Source organism: Octopus bimaculoides, chromosome 6 (genome assembly GCF_046866305.1).
Source record: "Octopus bimaculoides isolate indiv1 chromosome 6, ASM4686630v1, whole genome shotgun sequence".
NCBI classification, from domain to species: domain Eukaryota; kingdom Metazoa; phylum Mollusca; class Cephalopoda; order Octopoda; family Octopodidae; genus Octopus; species Octopus bimaculoides.
The window spans coordinates 79,153,820-79,176,264 of NC_142933.1; the positions used below are offsets into that span (position 1 = coordinate 79,153,820).

Genomic DNA, 22,445 nt, shown 5'->3' on the forward strand with positions numbered 1-22,445 from the left:
ATTAGGTGAAACTGGGGGAGGGATAAGAAGAATAGTTAGAGCGTCAGAAAAATGCTTCCAGTATTTGCTCTAACTCTTTACACTCTGAGTTCAAATCCCGCCGAGGTCAACTTTATCTTTCATCCTTTCAAGGTCCATAACGTAGAATACCTGCCAAATACTGGCATCGATAGAATCGACTAAGCCCCTCAATCACTGACCTCGAATCTAAGAAAAAAAAATTGTTAGTAATCATCCTTCCCCCCCCCCCTCTCTCTCTCCGATAAACAGAAATAGTTACTCCTGATGAAACGGCAAAAACCAGTCAGAATTAATCGAGCTAATTTCAGGCTCTCCATGTAGGAAGTGAACTGTGGCTTAATCACATGATCTATGTATTCCGTATGTTTGAATGAATATTTATGAAACGTTTGTATGTCAACTAATTTATAATAACTCATGCGCACTATTCATAGTATATAACATATTTGACACACGCAGTTTTCAAATATTACAGCGTGTAAAATAACATTTAAATATTTTATATATTTATACTTTATTTTACTAAGGTTGACTGTTGTTCCTTTGTAGCCATTAGCACAAAATTTCGTGCCGACTGGCAGTATTTCGATAGCATGACAAAAGTCTTTTTAAAGCCCGTTACATACATACATACATATATAGACAAGCACACACACACGCACACACATATATACATACATACATATATATATATATATATATATATATATATATAAACAATATATGAGTATATGCATATATATGTACATGTATGTACATACCTTCATCTACATGTACATATAGGTACATATCTGGGTACATGACATTGCAAAAGAACATGGACAAAATGATAAACAAGGTACAACAAACAAGCAGGCCACATAGAGAACATAGCCTTCATCAGCTGCCACCATTAAAACACCGGCGTTTCGAAGAGTTAGGGCAGGACGCATCGTTATGATGGCTCTTCCCACGAACACGAATTAAATTTTTTCGTGGAGGATAGTGGCGGACGGAAAACGAAACAGTAAAATAAACAAACAAAAAAGGCTGTACAGCCAGACGTGGAGAAGTGTGTGTGTATTGAACGCTGTGAAGCACGAACTGGAGAGGCGAAGAAGTGCGTGCAAAGCTTGGGGAGTCCAAGACCGAAAAGAAATAGCAACCGGACACACGTGACCAGCGAAGGGTAGGGAGAAAGAGTAGCAGAGGGAGAAGAAGGGGAGGAAGTAGAATATAAGTGAACAATGAGAGGGAGAGAGATAGTAGTAGTGACGGTGAGAGGCGAAGGACGAGCAACGAGAGAGAGAGATAGAGAGAGAGAGAGAGATTGTAGTGACAGGGAGAGGCGAAGAACAGTAGGTGGAAGAATGAGAGGGGGAGATAGATATAGAGATAGAGAGAGTCGCGTTAGAAAAATAGTTCAAAACTTACTGTGTAAAGATAACGCGTGCGTTCGATCGTGTGATACAAGCAATGTGTTTTTGTTTTTATTTTTGCATTTACAATTTATATATATATATATATATATATATATATATATATATATATATATAGTCGAGAAGTATATTCCTGGTTACACTGTGTAACTGTCATAAACCTACTAACGGTTTTGTGCACGCTATTGCACTTGGCAATACAGACGACTCTTGAGATAAGCTGCCGGAAGAACATACCCTCTTTTATACTGGTGGTGAATATACGGTTCCGGTTCGCTCGGTGGTGAAAACAAGCGGAAGTAAACGGGAAGGAAAGAAGAGTTACCACTCATGGTACGGTGTCAGATGAGTCCGAAGGGCGTCAGCTAAGCCTGTGAACCTCTTTTCTGTTATCTAGCCCCAAAATCGGACGACCAAAACCAAATTTTCTATCGTGGGATTAATGTTTGGAAATTTCGCCTTGTGAGTTCATGAAGAAACCTATTTCTTGTGAATATTTTAGAATCATTCTCTTCTCAGCCAAGCAAAGCTTGCATCGCCTACTTCCATTCATTTAGAGCTTAAGTTGTTCCAGCAGTTTCCTGTTGATTTTGTATGGCGATCCATCCTCTTTTTATTGCCATATACCATTAGCTAAGATTGTAACGTTCCGACTCCTTTGGATTCTAAAATATGTTGCTCCAACATATTTCTTAAGGTGTGTCCCTCCGTTGTTGTCACTGTTGTTCAACATCATCACGATATTAGCGCTGCATCGACCTTTCACTGAGCACTCACTGTCAACCCTACATGAGCACTCTGTTGTATGCGGGGTTTCAGGGTGTTCACTAATAAATTTTAATATACATACATACATACATATATATATATATATATGGGGGGGGGGAGAATTTACGAAAAAAACAACAGACGAAGACAGGTGGTGTAAACAACAAATGGATGTATTAGTTTAACGCTCGGGAATAGAGAAAGGAACACAGAAAGAAATAAGGAGAGAAACAAGGAGAAAAAATATATAAATGTAGTGGTCAGCGATCTATCATGGCGAATGATATATATATATATATATATATATATATATATATATATATATATATGTGTGTGTGTATATATATATATATAGCGAGAGAGAGAGAGAGAGATTACACACACACAAACACATCTTACGCATGTACCCACACACATTTGTTACTCTCACTGCCAGAAATACAGTGACCCAGTAACTGTAACCAACTGTACTTTTCTTCACCAATTGTGATATGAAACAAATAAAATGCCTTTCAATGGTGTGTTTCGTGCTTTTAAGTACTCGTTTCAAATGCAATCATGGGCAGCATCACATTTCGTCTTTCAATGGTCATTAAAATATCTGCCAGCTGAATGAATAGTACAGTAACAGATTCCGTCGTCTAATTTCCCACTTCTTCGAAATGTTCGACCCGTAGCTCTGAAAACTTCAAGTGAGTTATTCCAATTCTAATGTCATCCGCAACGACGACCACCAACCTCCGATATGGGTTATAGAAAACGTCAAAGTTTTATTAATTTGAAGTCGAACATAACTGAAAGATCGTTTATCATAATTCTCAGTACAGCTCATAAAAAGGACTATAGTAGTAGTAGTAGTAGTAGTAGTTGTTATTTTAGTTGTTGTCGTTGTTGTTTAACTACCACCGTCGTCTTGTCATCGCTGTCATCGTTGATGTTTAACTCTTCCCGTGTTCACCTGCATTCAAAGACTCTTAACATCACTCCTCCTTTTTATCATTACCGTTTCTTAATCTTATCAACCTTTAATTGATCTGACTTATCAATCTCCAAATACAAATGCTGCACGTTTCCTTCCATACATAGTGACATGAAACTCACCACATCATGTATTCTCTGCAACTTAGTGACAAGCATTGCTTTTTCTATTCCAAGCCACATCACCTTCGCCGAAAAAGAGCGTCGCTGTCAATACTTATTTTCGCTATAACTATGTCGTTGACGAAAACGAAAAAAGGCGACGAAATGCTTTGTAGTATAAAGGATAAAATTACTCTTACCTTAACCTCTGGCAGCGACACAAAGGAAACTCCTCAATTGCTGACTTGGATTCTCTATGCAACCCAGAGACCTTCACTACACCAACTACTGGCCAGAAATTAGAATATGTCGAAATTTCAACTGCACATCCGTTCTAGCTCCCCCCATCATTTCTATCCAAAAAAAAAAAACTATCAAACATCCTCTTTCTCACCTGACGTCACTTACCCTTTTTGCTTATGGTCAGATCCACCGGCTGTTCCCTTCTTCTTGTCTCGAGGCACGACACACTATGTCACAAGCGTTAAAAACAAGTCTTGTCAAGCGAGAGAGTTTCAAAATTCAAACTGATTAAAAATGAAATTAAATTGGTATTTTGGTGTCCAATGAAGTGTCCATTAATTTATTGTTCTTTTGGTAATTAAGTTCAAACGAAAAAGAAAGAAATTTTTGAAATGAGACGAAGTATGCAATTCATTTCTTTCTCGTAAACGAAATCTCCATCTCAGTTCTAATGGAAGAAGAAATACTACATCTCTGATAATACCAGAAAAATTTAATGCAGAAATAAGTTGTTCCGCTTGCGCCTCAGTTTCGAGTCCTAGTTACATTTATTCACTCCAGTTATTAGTAAGGTTCTTCCAGAGAGGCATGACCGACAAATTGGCCTTTTTAAAATTTTATTTACTCATTTATTTATTTAGTATTTATTTATTTATCTATTTCTTTGTTTATTTTTGTTACTCTATATAATAGTTGGTTTCATGCTTAAACATTTAACCAATTCAGCCTCTCCGTTCAGATTGGAAAGAGATGGACCTTGACTAGTTCCCTTTCTTTGTGCAAATAAGATTGGTCAATATTTAAGAAAGAAACATTACTAGTGGAAAATCAGTAACCTGAAGGAACTGGTGATGATTTGTACCGGCAACAATAAGTCCAATGGAAATTCATAGACGAGTTTAATATTAGAAAATTACTATTTGTAAATCTCACAGCGAGAGATATTCAGCAACAGTACTTTGGAGTAAAGATTGTTTGCCAACATAACATGCAGTCCTGGTTTAGGACGAATGTTGCTGTAATTTAACCCAAGGGGACATCTGTGTCCTTATATTTTCGAAAATATAAGGACACAGATCGTGTCTTATGCCAGCTGGAGACGATGTCTCCTGGGGCTAAATTACAGCAACATTTGTCCTAAACCAGGACTGCCATGTTACGTTGGCAAACAATCTTTACTCTGAGTTTAATATGTTCAATTGTCGTGGTGTCAATTTTCTTCCATTTCTATAAGCTTGCTATGAATCCCTCAATATATTAATTTCAAATTTTGGCCAGCAAATTTGGGGAAGGGGCTAAGTCGATTACATCCACCCCAGTGCTCGACTGGTACTTATTTTATCGATCCCGAAGAATAAAAGGCAAAGTCGACTTCGGCGGAACTCCTCTATATATTAGTGTTCAAATAACTCTAAAATTGTAAACACTGAATTGGAGGTCTTTGTGAAACATTGTTGTATTAAGAATTAGAGTCCCAAATCAGGGCTTTGCCTTTTTCTGTGTTTCTGAACAAATTATGAATACCTCGATTTGTTGTTATTTTCTCGTCAAAATAACTATAAGGTCCTGCACCGAATTAAACAACAATTTTTTTTATATACACAGCTAAACAAACGACACTATTATACATGAGCCATTGGAGGAACTTCTACGCCACCCCTTGACCTACTAGATATATCAGAAATCTCTCAAAACCCACCCGAGGTCTTAAAAAGGAGTAATTTGAAAATGTAATCCTGAAAAGACGGGATGCACCAAAAACCTATATGAGTTTTTTCTTATGGTATCTAGCGCTGTAAAGCTTGTTCTAAAAGAAGCGTAGATGTACGCTTAAGTGGGAACAAATATTACCTCTCAGTATTAATACTGCTTCTGTCGCTAATATATATTATGTAATGTTTGTCTCACTATGAAACATCACCGGTCATACTGAAGTGTTGATAGTGAAGTAAATGTTGATAAAGAAATATACAGTGACTCTGGAATGATTAGTTCCTGGATTCTTAAACAGAAAATTGAAACCGTAACCTGAATGTTTCTGTATACTTTTCTTTTGTTCTTTGGATTTTCACTGGGAGATTTACGAATCATCTATCAATTTTTTTTATCATCTTGGGTTAAAATCACTTCAACCTAGACAACCCAAGGTGCCACGCAGTGGGACTGAAATCGGAACCATGTGGTTGAGAATCAAGCTTCTTACTACACAGCCATTCCTGCGGGGTGATCATTTTTATTGTTTCTTTTTTTTTTTTTTTTTGACAAAAGAAAATGACCATCCGGAAATATGGTAATACCTAACAGAGTTCTTCCTCAGTCACACTCCTCCTAACTTCTCAGTTTGACTCGGTTTGAAGCAGAGATAATATACTTGCTTCCTTTCACCAACGTTGTCAAAGAGTTACGCTATGTCTTCCTCTCTTTTCTTGACGCTTGCCACAGGAGTAACATTCTTCTCTTAGCCTCTCTACTCGGCAACTTTCAGAGAGGTAAATTCTCTTAGTGTCTCTTTTAGTGTCTCCTTCAGTCACGTAGTAGTAAACGACAATGAACACAGGCACCTACACGATGGACAACAGAACCAGCCTTTATATATATTGGTTTCAAATTTTGTCACAAGGCCAGAAAATTCGTGAGATGGAGTAAGTCTATTACATCGACACCAGTACTCAACAGGTACTTATTTTATCGACTCCGAAGAGATCAAAGTCGAAGTCGACCTCAGTGGAATTTGAACTCAGAACGTGAAGACGGACGAAATGCTGCTAAGCATTTTGCCCGGCTTGCTAACGGTTCTGCCAGCTCGCCTCTTTAATACCGGTTTCAAATTTTGGAACAAGGCCAGCGATTTTGGGAGAGAGGATAAGTCGATTGCATCGCCCCCGGAGCTCAACTGGTACTTAATTTTTCGACACCCCGAAAGGATGAAAGGCCAAGTCAGCCCCAGCGGAATTTGAACCCAGAACGTAAAGATGGACCAAATGCCGTCGAGTATTTTACCCAGCGTACCAACGTTTCTGTCAGCTCACTGCCTTCCAGCCTTTATATTTCAATGACTCGAAGTGGTCTTGCAACAGAAAAACTGCCAATTTAACTGATATCCATTGCTTCAGTCATCTAATCCATGGACACGAAAATAACCAACATCTTTCGGTTACATACCTCAGTATCATATAACCGTTGAATTCTGGTGACTCCAACGTTCAAATCGTTATAATTCATTCATTGATAGGGGAAAATGTAATATGTGGGAAAACCACAGCAAAAGCTTGTTTTAACGGCTTTATTGAGTACAAGAGTATATAAAGTGTCAAAGGTCATGTTTTCTTTTTTTTCTTTAGAAACTGATACTTCAAAGATACAAAATACTGTTTCCCAACACTTCTAAGATTATTATATTTTGATAAGGGACTACGATATGTTACTTGACCTTTAAATTGATAACAATGACTAAACAACGTTTCAACTACTAAACTTGAGACGTCAAGTCTAAAGCGGAATAGAGCGCTTGCGCACACTGCAAGCAATACAAATGTAAACTAATAGAGACCACAAAAAATATTTATTAAAAATACAATATGGAGTAGGAGCGAGAGGACTGGGAATCCTCTCCTCCTAGTAAATCCATAATCCTAAAAAGACGGCAAGAAAAAGACAAAGAGGTGGGAAAAGGTTAACACTAAATCTCACCCTGGTTCTAGGGTCATGGATTGAACGTGGATGTAGCACAAGTGAGGTAAAGAGGAGAGAGATAGGGAGTGTGATGATGAGGAGAAGGATGGATGTGCTGGCACTGAGCGAGACTAAGATGAAAAGTAAGGGAGAGTATCAGTTTGGGGATGTAAGTGGACGAGTGTCGTGAGTGGGAGAGTGAGGGCTCGTGAGGGAGTGGCATTGCTGGTGAGTGAGAGTGTGAAGAAGAATGTGGTAGAGTGGAGGGAAGTGTCTTCGAGGTTAATGTGTGTTAAGATGAGGTGAGGAGGAGAGATGTGTATTTTTTAGTACAAATGGTCCAGGGAGTGAAAGGAGTAGAGGAGTTCTGGAGGGAACTGTAAGGGTGTGCAGATAGGATGGGGAAAAGTGGTTAAATAACACCCATGTTTAATGCAGTGAAACAAGATTTGCTATTGGAACCTGGAATTTGACGTTGAAAATATTGTGCGTAAAATATATAACCATTGCAGGATTTCATTAGCACAGTAAAAGGAATTTTGTTCTAATCTGTCATTTTATATCGTAACCAGATGGCTCACGTTTGCCATCTTTGGCGGAATATTCAGATAGAGGGATGTTCTAAAAAGTTATTTTCTGAGACTAGGCAAAGAGTACCTCAAGGCACTATGGAAGTGTTTTGTAGATGAAGGCAATGTGAATCGTCAAAGATCTATTTCTTCTTCCTAAATCACACTCTTAAATTGTTCTCAAATACTACTGAAGTACTGAAAGCCATGCCGTTCAGAATAATTCTACTTTTGAAACTAATGATTGAACTAGAAAGCAAACTTTCGCTTTGCAGTGAACACCAAACTTAGTCCTCTTATCTCCAAATGTGTCTAGAAAGTGTAAAGCTAAGGCCATTACTTTCTAGGAAAAAAATTATAATCTATTTAAATGACAAGCATGGTTTTCTAAAACATCTTCCATAACAAATCGTCAAAACTTAGCGTAACAAGTGCTATAAATTTTGGATATTTTTGTGATAGAGTCAAAACATGATATTTCTAAAATTAATCATAGGAAGATGAGGCAATTGTAAAGACAACAATAGCCATGAGATAATAGAAGACCATATTGAAGAACCTTATCTAATACTGTTCAATTAATCTGAAGTCACTTTTACAAACATGAAGATGGGTATTCATATTGTAGTGAGGTTCCTGCTAAGTTTTGAATCATTGCACTTGGGTTCTCCAGCGCAGGACTACGACCTACCATACGGTAACAAAAGGTAATTTTATCAAAAAAGTTAACAAAAGCTAATTTTATCGCCATTAACAGAAATCGTTACTGCATACGCAGACATGGTTCGGTCAATGAGATTAGCTGTAGTGCGACCAAGTGAGTTGAAATCTTTCTCCAAATAGTATGCTCGAACTTTCTAGAAACTCCGTTAAGCGTTTTAAAATTGGTATTTAGAATTCCTGGATAAACTGGCTTCTGGCGCTACACAGTTCCGTAATGGGTCTCCTCAATTTTCCTACCTGTTCTACCTAGAACAACATAAGGTGCTACTTGAAGCCGTCAGTCCTCATATACTATTTAGCATATTATGCAGTGAAAAACATGTACTTATTTCATTCGAAATCTCTTGAATGCCGTTCTGTTTATTTCCCTGAATCTATGAAAGGGCAAAGTTGATTCAAATTAAATAAAACATATCAATATTCGTGTGGTCATTTAAGGCAGCTAGCCTTGAAAGCATCAGTTCCACTTGCGTACGCAGAAGTATAGTCATCACAGACATCGGTGGAAGCTATCAATCCTGATGCAATGTGAACGAGTTCTTTGGTATTTTCCTGGAAAGGATTGAATATGGCCTCTACTGTTTTAACAACTGCACAGATATCTTCTTCATATTTTTCCATGTTGGCCACAATAAGATCTTTTTCTTTTTTCTGTGGATCTGTCGTCTTTCCTTGCTATCTCCTCACAATACTTGCTGATAGCACTTCACTCATGTTGGGAAATAATCCAACGGGCAACTGCACCTTTGTTCCTTATGAATCCAATCATGCCACCTTTTGTTTTCGTGTCTCTGTTGCATGTTTGGTCTATTGTCTGATCACAAGCAACTCCGCAGAATCCGTGGTCTGTCTAGCGATGGACAACAAACTTCTCTTGCATGAAGGCCTCATGAATTTGTGGATGACTGTCAGGTAGTTGACTCATCTCATGCCAATAAACTGGAAGATATCTTGCATAATTGGTACGGTCGTATGCAAAGAACCAGGGTAGGAAACTGCAAATAGAAGAAAGGCGTAATTCCCAGTCTCCTTGCCCGTAGAAATAAGAGGATGACTTCAAGCATCTCAATGTAGCTTGACCACAGATCGAACCTTGGATCTTTGGCTGAATGTTGTTCCACAAAAAAATGATAGGAAGATGCCACAGCCTTAAATTCTTCTCCCTTTACAAACCCTGTGAAAGAAAAAGAGGGAAAATCAGCATGAAGCTCAGCAAGGGTTTCATATGCCAATGCGTAGTCTACATCTGAGAGGGATCTCATGTAGACTGGCCAACGCAGACGTTCCATGGCTTCCACGACGCACTTATGAGCTCGGATGCTGCTATTGTAATGGTGTCCACTGAGAACGCTGTTGCGCTACGATGTTTGATCCTATCATGATGTTCTCCAAACCTGCATCTCCAAACTGTTTCCTTAGACATGCAAGCATAGATAGGACGGTGTGAAATGCACCCAAATGAATGACAATCTCTTACAATAAAGTTCATTAACCCATTGTATCTGCTGAGCCTTTGAATAAATGGCCTGGTCAAAGACAAGTACAACTGCTTCCTGCTGGAGCGCATCAGTTATTGACAGCATTTGCAAGGACTGTTTTCACAGTGTCGAATTCTGTAGGATTGGCGTCTTGTACTGTGAGTGATGAATTCAACGAGGCATATGATTGGTCGACATAGGAATCATCTTCCAAAATACAAATTAAACGACCATGCTGGCTGGTTTACGATTATTCTGGAAAGTTACTTGTTTTTCTCACATTTTCTCAATTTTCTATAAAATATGCAACTTTTACGCTTGTCAAGTCTGAGGGATGACTTTTATTATATTTCTAAATAATACGTGAGAATTTGAGGTAGTTGTATGGTGGTGGTCACAAAATGTCGACGTTTGGGGCTTTGCATGTCAACCTATATCTGAGACGACAAAGCATAGCCAATGACAACATACACAAGCATTCTACATACAGAAACACATTGTAATTCTTAGTCACTACTAAACGAAGGGCCCCCTCCCTCCATGGTCACACAAACGGCTAGAAATAGGAGACAAATTGCCCTCAAATTATACCTACATTCTTACAAACAAAAATATGAATAAAATTGAAAAGATAGATACATTAGTATTATATGTATGCGTGGGTTCCAGCAAATTTGTTTAACGAAAATGAGATGTAAGCTGAGGTCCGAAATTACTCTTAGGTTTTTGACTGGGTCTGCAAAATGAAAACCAGCCTGGGGCAACAGCAACTATCACCTTTCTGAGCTCAGCTTGGCAGATAAATTTCGCTCACCCTTGTTCTATATGTCTACAAAGTAAGGATTGAGCTTTTATATAGTCGCAGGAAAACTAAAATGCACCGAAATCATACGCACGGTGCATCTAGGGAAAAAATGGTGTGATAACGCTCTATAGCAGTGGTTTTCAACCGGGGTCCATATGGCCCCTGAGGGTCCATATAAGGTTTTTGATGGTCCATGCAACAAAATAGTAAAGTGGGGGATCCACAATAGGGCCCCTGAAAAAATTTTGCTTTTGATGTATGTATTGGTATCTGTTGCAAGAAACAGCTAGGTCTCTTTCTCTAGCATTTTACATGGTTCAACCTACACAAGTTAATGTGTGAAAAATAGAAATTTTGAAAGACGTTTCGGCATAACTACAGATGCGTAACCCCCGCCCGACTTTGTTGCCTCATAACTTCCAGAAAAATGGATACTTTTTAACGAAATTTTCAACAAATACCGGTTAGATACTGTAGATTCAGTGTGGGAAAGAATTTTTCCGATGCGTTGGGGGGAGGAGTTTCGGAAAATTCACACGATCCGCCTTTTCTCCCCCATAACTTTCAGGAAAATGGGTATCTTTTAATGAAATTTTATACAAATGCTTTTCAAACAGCATAGATTACGATTATAAAGAAATCTGTGGAGCAAATTTTTTCCGAAGGGGTGGGGAGAGGAGTTTCGGAGAAACGGATTTTCGGATTACGAAGACCAAGTAAGTTAGAACGGGGATTTTTCCCAATTTCTATTTCACCACAGCCTTCGAAATGATGGTGGGGGGGGGCATCTTTTTATGAAAAAATTTTTTTTATTTCTCACCACCACATCCCCATTCCTCACCATCCCACTCCACACTGATTTTGGCCATTTTTTTCTTTAACTTAAAAACCATGGGAGGAACTATTTCAGTTAAATAATTTTTTTTTTTAAATTGTAAATATTTTCAGAGGAAAGAGTGTCCGATTCAAGAGAGATTTGGCTGTTGTTTCTAGCACATCCCAAACCGCCTTCCGTTTTTACCTCCCACATGTATTGATGTTTTTTCAATATTTTTCTCCCATTAAACACATTTTATGGAATGATGATGCCGAAGTAACACACGCGTGGTCCATTGGTGGGATATAAGCAACAACAACAATTGTAATTTAAGTTTCTACCCCCACCTCAATCAAGCGAAGCCCTGTGTGTGTGCGTAAGAAAAATATTTTCCAACCATTAAAATGAATTATCATTTACAGACCTCTTTTTTTTTTAATCACTGTGGGAAAATGCCAGCAATGACCTGACTCTCCAATATTTTAAATTATAAAGAGAAATAATCGGGGACGGGGAGTGGGGTTGCAAATTTTTTTTTTTTTTTTTTATAGCATTTAAATGTATTTATGGGTGAAAAAATTTTGAAAAACATCAATACATGCGAGAGTGAGAAAGAAACGAGGGGGTTTGTGCTAGAAACAACTGCCAAATCTCCCTTAAATCACTCACTTTTTCCTCTGAAAATATTAACAATTACTTTTATATATTTTTTTTTTACCTCCCATGGTTTTGAAGTGCAAAAAAAAGTGGTGAAAATCGGTCTGGAGTAGGACGGTGAGCATGGGGAGGGGGGGTAAAAAATTCAAAATTTTTTCTCATAAAAAGATGCCCCCCCCCCCACCCCACCTCCTCAACTATTTCGAAGGCTGTGGTTATAAAAAGAATGGGAAAACTCCCCGTCAAAACGGAGTAGTTCTAACTTATCTGGTCTGCCTGATCTGAAACTCCGTTTTTTCGAAATTTCTCTCTCCACCACATCGGAAAAAAATTTTCCCCACAAATTTCTTTATAATCGTAATCTATTCCGTTTGAAAGGTATTTGTATAAAATTTCACTAAAAGATAACCAATTTCCTGAAAGTTATGAGGGAGAAAAGAGGCATCGTGTGAATTTTCCAAAACTCCTCTCCCCGTCCCCTCAGAAAAATTCTTTCTCATAAATCCCTATATACTCTAAATCTACATCATCTAAGCGGTATTTGTTGAAAATTTCGTTAAAAAGTATCCATTTTTCTGGAAGTTATGAGGTAACAAAGTCACGTAGGGTACGCATCAGTAGTTATGCCGAAGTTTCTGTAAAACTTCTTTATAAACATCGAATGGGCATGGGGGTTCACCAGAATTGGTAAATTTTTATATTAACACCCACACGATTTTCACTAAGAGGTAAGTAGTATTTCAAAGAGGTCCATAGGTAGAAAATGGTTAAGAATGCCAGCTCTGTGGAAAAATTAATGCGACATATGCAACCGGTGTAAACTACCGTTTATTTCTGATAGTATTTATTCCAGATATTCGTAAAATAAGCACTATAAATTAATAGAATTCAGTAATTATAACTAAACAGAAGGCAAATGTACCACCACAACGTATATCGGTCAAGTTTCTAAAGATATATGTCAAAACATTTTAAATAACAGAAATGAAATTCGAGTACAATGTGACTAAAGACACGGATAGCTATTATAAATTCTATTGATTTCGTAACTTCGTTTATGCATGTAACCTAAAAAAAGATAATACATGCGCATTAACAGTTTTTATATGTGTGTGTGTGAAAGAAAGAAAGAAAGGAAAAAGAAAGAAAGTGAGTGTTCTTTTGTATATATATTTATGAGGGAGACTTTTATAACAGAACATTGCAATAACGGGTAGCAACTAGAAGTTACTGAATTTGGTATTTTAAGCGGTATCTCTAGTCATGTCTTCGTCTCTCCGATATAAGGACAAAGTTGTCATTATTACTGGTGGTGCCCGTGGAATTGGAAAAGGATGTGTTGAAACATTCGGTAACTATATTTGTTTTAAATTTCAAGTGTGTGTGTGAGTATATATATATATATGTATATTTGAAGGTGATGTACAGAAATTATATAGAAAAAATTAAGGTACTCAGAAACCTGGATGTTTGTACATTTACAGATTTTTATTAATCTCACATATTAAGTGAAGCGCTTTTCACCTAGTCGTGTAGGTTTTTCAAATTGTTTGAAAAACCTACACGACTAGGTGAAAAGCGCTTCATTTAATATGTGACATTAATAAAAATCTGTAAATGTACAAACATCCAGGTTTCTGAATACCTTAATTTTTTTTCTACATATATATATTTATATATATATAAACACACACGCACACACACATATATATATATATATATATATATGTATATATACACACATAAGCACAAATCTTTTTGGTAATGAAAATCTACGATTGTGTAGGTGTATACACACAAAATCGTAGATTTTTATTACAAAAAGTTTTTGCTGTTTAGTGTTTCATTTAAGGACACACACACACACACACACACATACAACGTATTATGTATTTAATGCACAGCTAATGCAATTTCTTCATCTTTGCAGAGGTCTGTAAGCGTACGTTTCACTTTATACTTGTATTAACGTCAAAACTTTAGTTCATTGAGAATAGTGCGTTGCAAAAGTTCTGAAATATGACTTTTTCTTCTCTTTAACTACTCAATTTTTAAATTAAAAAAAAAAATTTTTTTTTACAAACACAAATAGTAAGAACTTTGTATATTATTTATCACGGTTCATTCTTAAGACAGGCGGAGTTTCGGATCAGGGATCCCACATAAGTTAGAGTTTCTCCGTTTTTGCAGGGCTATATTTTCTCTCTCCATTGCGGTCATTGAATTGATTGGGAGAATTTTTCAAATCTATTTTGTTTTCACCACCATCCCCCTCCTACGAACCGATTTTGGGCTTTTTTTTTTTTTTTTTTTTTTTCTTGTACTACGCACTTAAAAACCATGGTAGAAGCCTTTTCGGTAAAAAGAAAAAACATATTTTCAGACGAAAAAGTGGGTGATTTAGAGATTTAGCTGATCCGCTGCTGTTTCTAGCATATCCCACGATCACCTTCCTTGTTTCTTTATCACTCAATGTATTGATGTCTTTCAAAATTTTCAATTTTTTTTTTTTTTCGTTCCCCTGCACCTCATTTCGAAAGCTGTGATGAAGAAGAAATTGGAAAAATCCCTGTCAAAACGGAGAAAATCCAACTTTTGTGGGGGCCCTTGTCTAAAACTTTGCCGTAAGAAGCGCCACGCCCACTTTGGCAAAGTGTCATCTATATTTCGTTTTGGGATTTGGTTTACAAGATTCTTCATGTGAGTTCGTGTGTTGAAGCATATTCTGTTGTCTGGGGAGAGTCATTTTCTTTTTGTGCCTTCTAATTTAATACACTTACCGGTAAAATTTCCACTTATTTCTTTCGGAAAATAAAAATAAGTGGAAATTTTACCGGTGAGTGTGTTAAATCATAAGACACAACATCTGTCTATATAGGTACAGGACGTCGCTAACTGTGCAAACAACATGAAATACGTAAAAACGGGACAAGTAAATTTTCTGAGGGGTTGAAGAAAGGAGTTTCGGAAAATTCACAGGACCCGATATTTTCCCCCTCATGACTTTCTGGAAAATTGGTTATTTTTTAATGAAATTTTATACAAATACCTTTCAAACGGTGTAGATTACAATTACAAAGAAATTTATAGGCAAAATTTTTGGAAGGAGGCGGAGGGAGGCGTTTCTGGAAAATGGAGTTTCAGATCAGCCGGCCCACATAAGTTGAAATTTCTCCGTTTTGACGGGGGGTTTTTTCCCCAATGTTTTTCAGCAGTCTTCAGAATGATGGGAGGTATCTTTTCGCGAAAAGAAAAAACTTAGGAATTTTTTTTTTTTTCATTTTTAATGCATCTTACCTGTTTGATTTGTTACTAAAATTATCCCAGATGGCAATCGACAAGAATTTTGCCACTTTTCAAGAGGAGGTACATTCATTTGAATTAAATTAAAATACAGGTATAATTGGTACAAGATTTTATCCTTTCGGTAAATATTTCGTACCGCGGTGTGGAATAATTTTCTTTCAGTTTTTTTTTTTTTTTTCGGAAAAGAAAGGTGGGAGGGGCGGTAGAGACCTCGAAGTTTCCCACCAAGGGAGTTTTGTTTTGCGAATTTTTTTTTCTTTTCCGGGTTATTTTGTATGCTTTCAACGAATGTGACATCGAAATCACGAAAAGGAAAGATTTGGCTACTATTTCTAGCATTCCTGCTACCACGTAACAGCTATTTGCGTTCACACCGAAATATTTACCAACTTTTTCCTTCCATTTATTTTTTCCACTTTATGGAAGTCAATATTTTCTCTGACATTCACTTCAGTTAATTTTGCTTTTCTCCCAGTTCTGTGCCTTCTGGAAGAAAAGCCCTCAAATTATCTCAAAGCTACGAGAATTCACTAACGTGATTTTTTTTTTTTTTTTTTTTTTTTTTTTTTTTTTAAATTTCGTAGAGGAATTAGATACTACGGGTTTTGGTTGGTTTAAGCATTAAAGGTTTTAAAAGTACCAAAACTATAAAATCACCTCTTTTGGCCTTTTAGAGGGGCTTTAGAACCCCAAAACTATTTTTTTTACTTTAGAGTTAAATGACTTATAGGTTTAATTTTTAAAGAGCCTAAAAGAGGACTGATTTCATAGTTTTGGCCCTGTTTTAGGTTTTTAAGCCCTTTTAGAGCTAGAAAAGGGTAAAATTTCATTTAAAAATATCCATTTTTCTGAGAGTTATGAGGAAACAAAGTAGGTGGGGGTACACATCTGTAGAAATGCCGAGTTAACCGTTCACATATTTAAGAACCTTGTAAGCCATGAACTCTACGGTCACTTTCAAAGTGAATCGGTGCTTGGTCGTAAAACAATGCAATAGTATACATTAACAGTTGATTTTTAAAAAGCTTTTTCTGCGATTAACACAGTGTATCGTCTCTCAAACTGTGCTGCCAGTTATGCTAGAATAGCTTCGAATTGGATAGTGATCAAGGCCTGATCACCCGGCACAGAAATAATAGTAAAGGAGCTCCACGTCGTCTTTGGCGCATGCAAGACTGCAGCATTTCCCAGATAGCTGTTACCGTCTGCATTATCTTCCAAGATAGGTCTTTTCGGGCAATCGTTGCGGCATGTTGCACATGCATATCAATGAACTCGTTTGAGATACTGGAATATGGTTGAAACAGAAATATTGTGCAAGATCTGCCTGAGGTTTCAATGGGTTATCAAAAAAATTATATCTACTAAAAGTTAGGACGCGGTTTCAAATACCGTTGAAGATAAAAACGTCTTCCGTTTAAATTTTTATATATTATCATTTAGTAACAAAACTGAAAGGCAGTTCTTTCATTGAAAAATTATATAAACTATTCGTTTTGTAATGATGACGTTAAGATTCTTCATTTAAAATTTTATATCTTCAAAGATGTAGCGGTTTCAAATAAGAAGGGGGTTACGCGTAGAAAAAAAAATCTTTCAGTATTTTACATTTAATTTTGTTTGTACCTCTAAAAATTCAGGTTTTATGCTCTATGAGTAAGACTTCAAATTTATAGAAAAATTTGAAATAAACTCAAATATTATCTAAATTAACAATTTAAAGAGCATAAAACATTTTTTTAAAAATAAATGTAAATTGAAACCTTCAAACCCAGCATGAATAAATTTTTGTATCTTACTTGGTATATGAAAGTGTATGCTAACATTTAAAATTCCATTCCTAAATGTGGAATTTTATTGGCACTACAACTGACTACTAAATTCTTGCAGCCACGAGGTCTCGAGTTCAATCCGTCGTGGCACTTCTCATTATCTATAGCTTTAGGCTGATCTCTATATTCTAATTTTGGCACAAGGATAGCAATTTTGAGTGTGGGTGTCAAAACGATTACATCGACCCAAGTACTTCTCTAGTATTTCATTGGCACCAAAATGTTAGCATGCAGTTTACTGTCATGAAATATTGATTTATATCTATATATATTGGCACAAGGCCAACAGTTTTGAGGGGAATGAGGAAGTCGATTACATTGGCCCCCACAGTTTTGAGGGGAATGAGGAAGTCGATTACATTGGCCCCCAGTGTTCAACTGGTACTTATTTTATCAACCTCGAAGGGATGAAAAACAAAGTCGACCTCGGCAGAATTTGAACTCAGAACGTAGAAACGGCGAAATGCCGCTAGGCATTTTGCCCGGCATGCTAATGATTCTGCCAGCTCATTGCTTTATATCATAAAAATATTAGTTTCAAATTCTGGCACAAGGTGGTAATTTTAGGGGAAGGGTAAGTCGATTACATCGACCTCAGTACATGACTGGTACTTATTTTATCAACCCCGAAAGGATAAAAGGCAAGGTCGACCACGGAAGAATTTGAACTCTGAACGGAGAGACGAACGAAAAATTGCTAAGCGTTTTGCCTGGCGTGCTGACGATTCTGCCAACTCACCGCCAAACCCTCGTAAAATATTGAGACTTAAACAGCCAGTGGCAGCGGATGAAAGTAAATTGTCCATAAAAAATAAAAGCATATTGCAACAGAAACCAGAAGTGACGACAATGATATAGCAAAATTTCATCAAACTCCTTTACTCTCCATCTGACGAGTAAGCTTCTTGAGTGGGTCTCGCCAATTTCTATACTCATGAAATTTGTTAACCATTCATTCAGTTTTGTTAATCCTAACGATGAGAGTATCTATACACTGACCATAGAAGGTCACCATCTCCAAGAAGAAACTCTGGCGACAATGTGAGACCAATGATGATTTATTTACATCATATTTTTGCGAACGTTTGTGATGAAACAAATTTAGAGGTTGAGAAAAACTAATCCATCATTTTTGGATGTATGTGTGCGTGTGGGTGTGTGTGTGAGACAGAGTGAGAGAGCGGTGTGTATGTAGTATTTACTCTCTTTCTCTCTCTCATACACACGCACACACACACACTCATACACAAAGATGTATGCACATTTATGCATGTACGTATACATAACAAACCTCTCTCTCTGTCACACACACACACACACGTCCATTTCATCTGATGTGTTATACTGTGTGCGTCCGTGGGCGGTTCCACAATCGCCATTTATTTCAATTACTCTTGTGAGGATATTCACGTAAATCATTTGTTTCATTTAATCCCCATTTTAATTTTCGTAAAAGTTTCCAAGTACCAATAAGCAACAATTTCATTCCCGAGCAACGCCGGGTGCCTCTGCTAGTATTAAATATACGTACGTTTATGTATTTGATACATCGGTAGGGCACATATTTACATGAAATTACAGGATGTCATTGTGACATTTCCGATCTCTATCGCAATGTGCGTGTGCATATATGACTGTAAAATGCATACTAACCACACGTAAAGAGCCGGAAGAAATACCGTTATGCATTTTGTCCGTTGCGGTAACGATTCTACCTTCAGGTGATCTGTATAGATTATCAGTGAAATTGAGTAAACGGAAACTATATGGATGTTTATATATTAGTTTCCCCGATAAAGAACACGAACATCTTATAATAGATGTTATTAGTTTCCAAATTTATAGAAGTATTGAATTTTCAGTATTGGAAATAATTGTGTTGTAGTGTTTCACTTTCAGGAAATTCAAAACATTTCAATTTATTAAGGATGGAAATTACAGTTGCATCTGAAATGTATTTATAAGCTTCAAATGCAAACGAAATGTATTTATATAGAAATAAATATATTGAAGACAAAAAGGAAAGTGGAAACGCTTGTAAATATAACACTAACCCGTTTCTTCTTAAGAAAGAAAAAATATACATTAAAATAATCACGCAACTACCGTCTTACAAAGACATTTCAGACGTGACTATCCGGTCTTAATTTTTCACAATTTTTTTCATGACATTTTGCTGCAATTTTTAGCAGGTTGAACAAAAAAAATAACCTCCTTGGTTAGTTCGTGTCAATAACATTAAAAAGTGGTGTTTGCGTATTGCAACTCATGACCGACAAAAAAATAGGTCGAGTCTTGTTTTCATGTGACAATTGAATTGAAAATGAAATCATAAAACACGCCAAAACGAAAACAACTTAGTTTCTGTATATTCACTGCCATAAGAATAGTAACCCTGTTCATGTTGAGATAACTGCAGAGGTAGATGCTTTGTAAGAAAGAAAAACTGAGAATGGAACAAGCGGTATTGTTCTATTTGTACCTGCACGTTGACATGTAGAAGATTGCTTTTTTTAAAAAAATCCATATTTAGAGCAAACAGCTTTTTGCGAATCTCATTTGTTGTTTAAAATGGATTGTATATCTTCGTTTCAAGATATCCGTACACACAATATCAATTACATTTCAGTTTCGATTGATGATATATAGAGTACATTTCCTCGTTTACGTTTTTAATTAGATTTATCTTTTAAAATATTACTGTCACTTCATTTGCACCTCCCCTTCAACAATATATATATATATATATATATATATATATATATATATATATATATATATAATATAGAACATCATAATGATTATATCATAATGATAATGTGTATACAATGCATGCCATATTGTCTGACGAAATCTAATACTTTTGGGAAATGAACTTTGATAAGAACCTACTTAACAATGGATGATGTATTGTAACAATTCTGTTTGAAACATACTGGAATTTTAGGGCACCAAGCTGACAGAATCATTAGCACTCTAGACAAAATGCTTAGTGACATTTCATCCATCGTTATGTTCTGAGTTCAAATTCTGCCTGGGTTGACTTTACCTTTCATTCTTCTGGGATTAATAAAATAAGTACCTGTTGAATGCTAGAGTCGATGTACTTGATTTTTCTCCCTTCTCCAAAATTGCTGGCCTTGGGCCAACATTTGAAACCTGTGTGTGTATGTGTGTGTGTAAATTCATTATTTGCACCATGGTGATCTGTGAGAATTGAAACAATAACTTGCATGTGTTTTCTGGCAAGATTTGAACACAAATATCCTAATTATTGTGCTCTTCTTCACAGGAAGGTAGCCTCTACATTGCAACAATTCTATTTTCATAACACATTTGATTTATTAGTGCAAGGGATTCTGAAACAACCAGTGTTTCAACATATTTCATCAGCCAGAGGTACCCTGACTGACAAATCTAGCAAGAGCCAATGGCCTTGTTTGTAATTTCAGCAAGCAAACTCTTTGATGACCCATGCTGGTATCTACCAACCGATAATAAATCATTTGCTAGGTAAAGTGCAAGAACTGAAATGTGTATTCTTAATGATATATCTGCTCATTGTGGAGGCGCAATGGCCCAGTGGTTAAAGCAGCAGACTTGCGGTCATAGGATCACGGTTTCAATTCCCAGACCAGGTGTTGTGAGTGTTTATTGAGCGAAAACATCTAAAGCTCCACACGGCTCCGGCAGGGGATGGTAGCGAACCCTGCTGTACTCTTTCACCACAACTTTCTCTCACTCTTACTTCCTGTTTCTGTTGTGCCTGTAATTCAAAGAGTCAGCCTTGTCACACTCTGTCACGCTGAATATCCCCGAGAACTACGTTAAGGGTACACGTGTCTGTGGAGTGCTCAGCCACTTGCACGTTAATATCACGAGCAGGCTGTTCCGTTAATCAGATCAACTGGAACCCTCGACGTTGTAAGCAACGGAGTGCCAGCAGCAACAACATCTGCTCAAACCCTGTTAGATTCATTAGTTCAAGTACATCTAGTTAAGACATATTGAAACACTAGTGTCCCATAATCCCTTGCACTAATGAATCGAGTGTATTATGAACACATTCACTACAAAGGAGAAGCTGCACTTTGGTGACAAACACAGCAGCAATTAGCATATTTACCTACAAATCTGCCGAAATGTATTAGAAAATGATATGAAGGTCATTATTTCAGTTATCACTGTTTACCATGCAAGGGGAACCAAAAAAGCAGAATATGCACCACCTCTCTAGGAAAGAGGAAAAGGAAGAATAGAATGAAAGGGAGTGTTAAAGAGAAACAGATTTTCTTATATATATTTGATGTGATTCAGTCACTGGCCTGCAGCCATGCTGGAGCACTGCCTTGTCAGGTTAACCAAACAAGTTGACTCCCACCCCAGTACTTACTTTGAGTCTGGTACTTATTTTATTGGTCTCTTTTGCTGAATTTCTTTGTTAAAAGGATGTGAAAAGAAAAAACGAAAGTTGGGGCAGATAAGCACATACAGTCCCTTCTTAAAGAATGGGCACACTAAGCAGTTGCCAAGGTGCCTCAGGAGTCTAGGGGCCCAGTTCTGATCTATGTATGACTTTCATTGCTGTCAAAATATGCTCTAGTCCCATGCTTTGATTTGCTTGGGGGGGGGGGTCTATCATGCTGCTTAAGATAACCTGGCATACACAACCCCTGAGCTTCCACAAAGTCTCCATCTACCACATTCACTCACAAAGGCATTGGTCAGCCTGGGACTATACTAGAATACATTTGCCCAAGATGCCATTTAGTGTGACTGAACTCAAAGCCACATAATTGTGAAGTGAACAACCACACATCACCTGTTCTACTTCACTTGAATTAGCCAACAGTTTCACAATCACATTTAATGAAATCATTACCATTAATCACAAGGGTTCTTTAGTTTTGTTTGGGTTTTCATCCTGGAAATATCTGTATATTCCCAGAAGGTTTGTATTCAGTTGAAACTTGGTCACGTTGAATGACAGGGAAGTGAAACAAAAGTAAACTAGAATACCTTTTATGTCAGGTATTTCAATTAAAAGAAAACTTTA

At 37.0% G+C, this 22,445-nt stretch overlaps 1 protein-coding gene and 1 long non-coding RNA gene across 4 annotated transcripts in view; both read left to right on the forward strand.

Annotated features, from left to right (window-relative positions):
* Nucleotides 1-1,577: 1,577 nt before the first annotated feature.
* Nucleotides 1,578-4,750, forward strand: LOC149135279 (uncharacterized). Its single transcript, XR_016242327.1, has 2 exons — nucleotides 1,578-1,901; nucleotides 3,363-4,750. It is a non-coding gene; the product is annotated as an uncharacterized LOC149135279 (long non-coding RNA).
* Nucleotides 4,751-12,985: 8,235 nt separating this feature from the next.
* The window catches only part of LOC106876895 (L-fucose dehydrogenase), a 34,081-nt gene continuing 24,621 nt past the window's right edge, over nucleotides 12,986-22,445 (forward strand). The window contains exon 1 of one of the 3 annotated variants that reach the window (XM_014925642.3): nucleotides 12,986-13,602. In XM_014925642.3, the coding sequence (XP_014781128.1) occupies nucleotides 13,515-13,602 (88 nt within the window). In that variant the 5' untranslated portion in view covers nucleotides 12,986-13,514. The remainder of the gene's footprint in view (nucleotides 13,603-22,445) is intronic. The other 2 variants (XM_089354132.1, XM_014925643.3) reach the window with 2 other exon arrangements.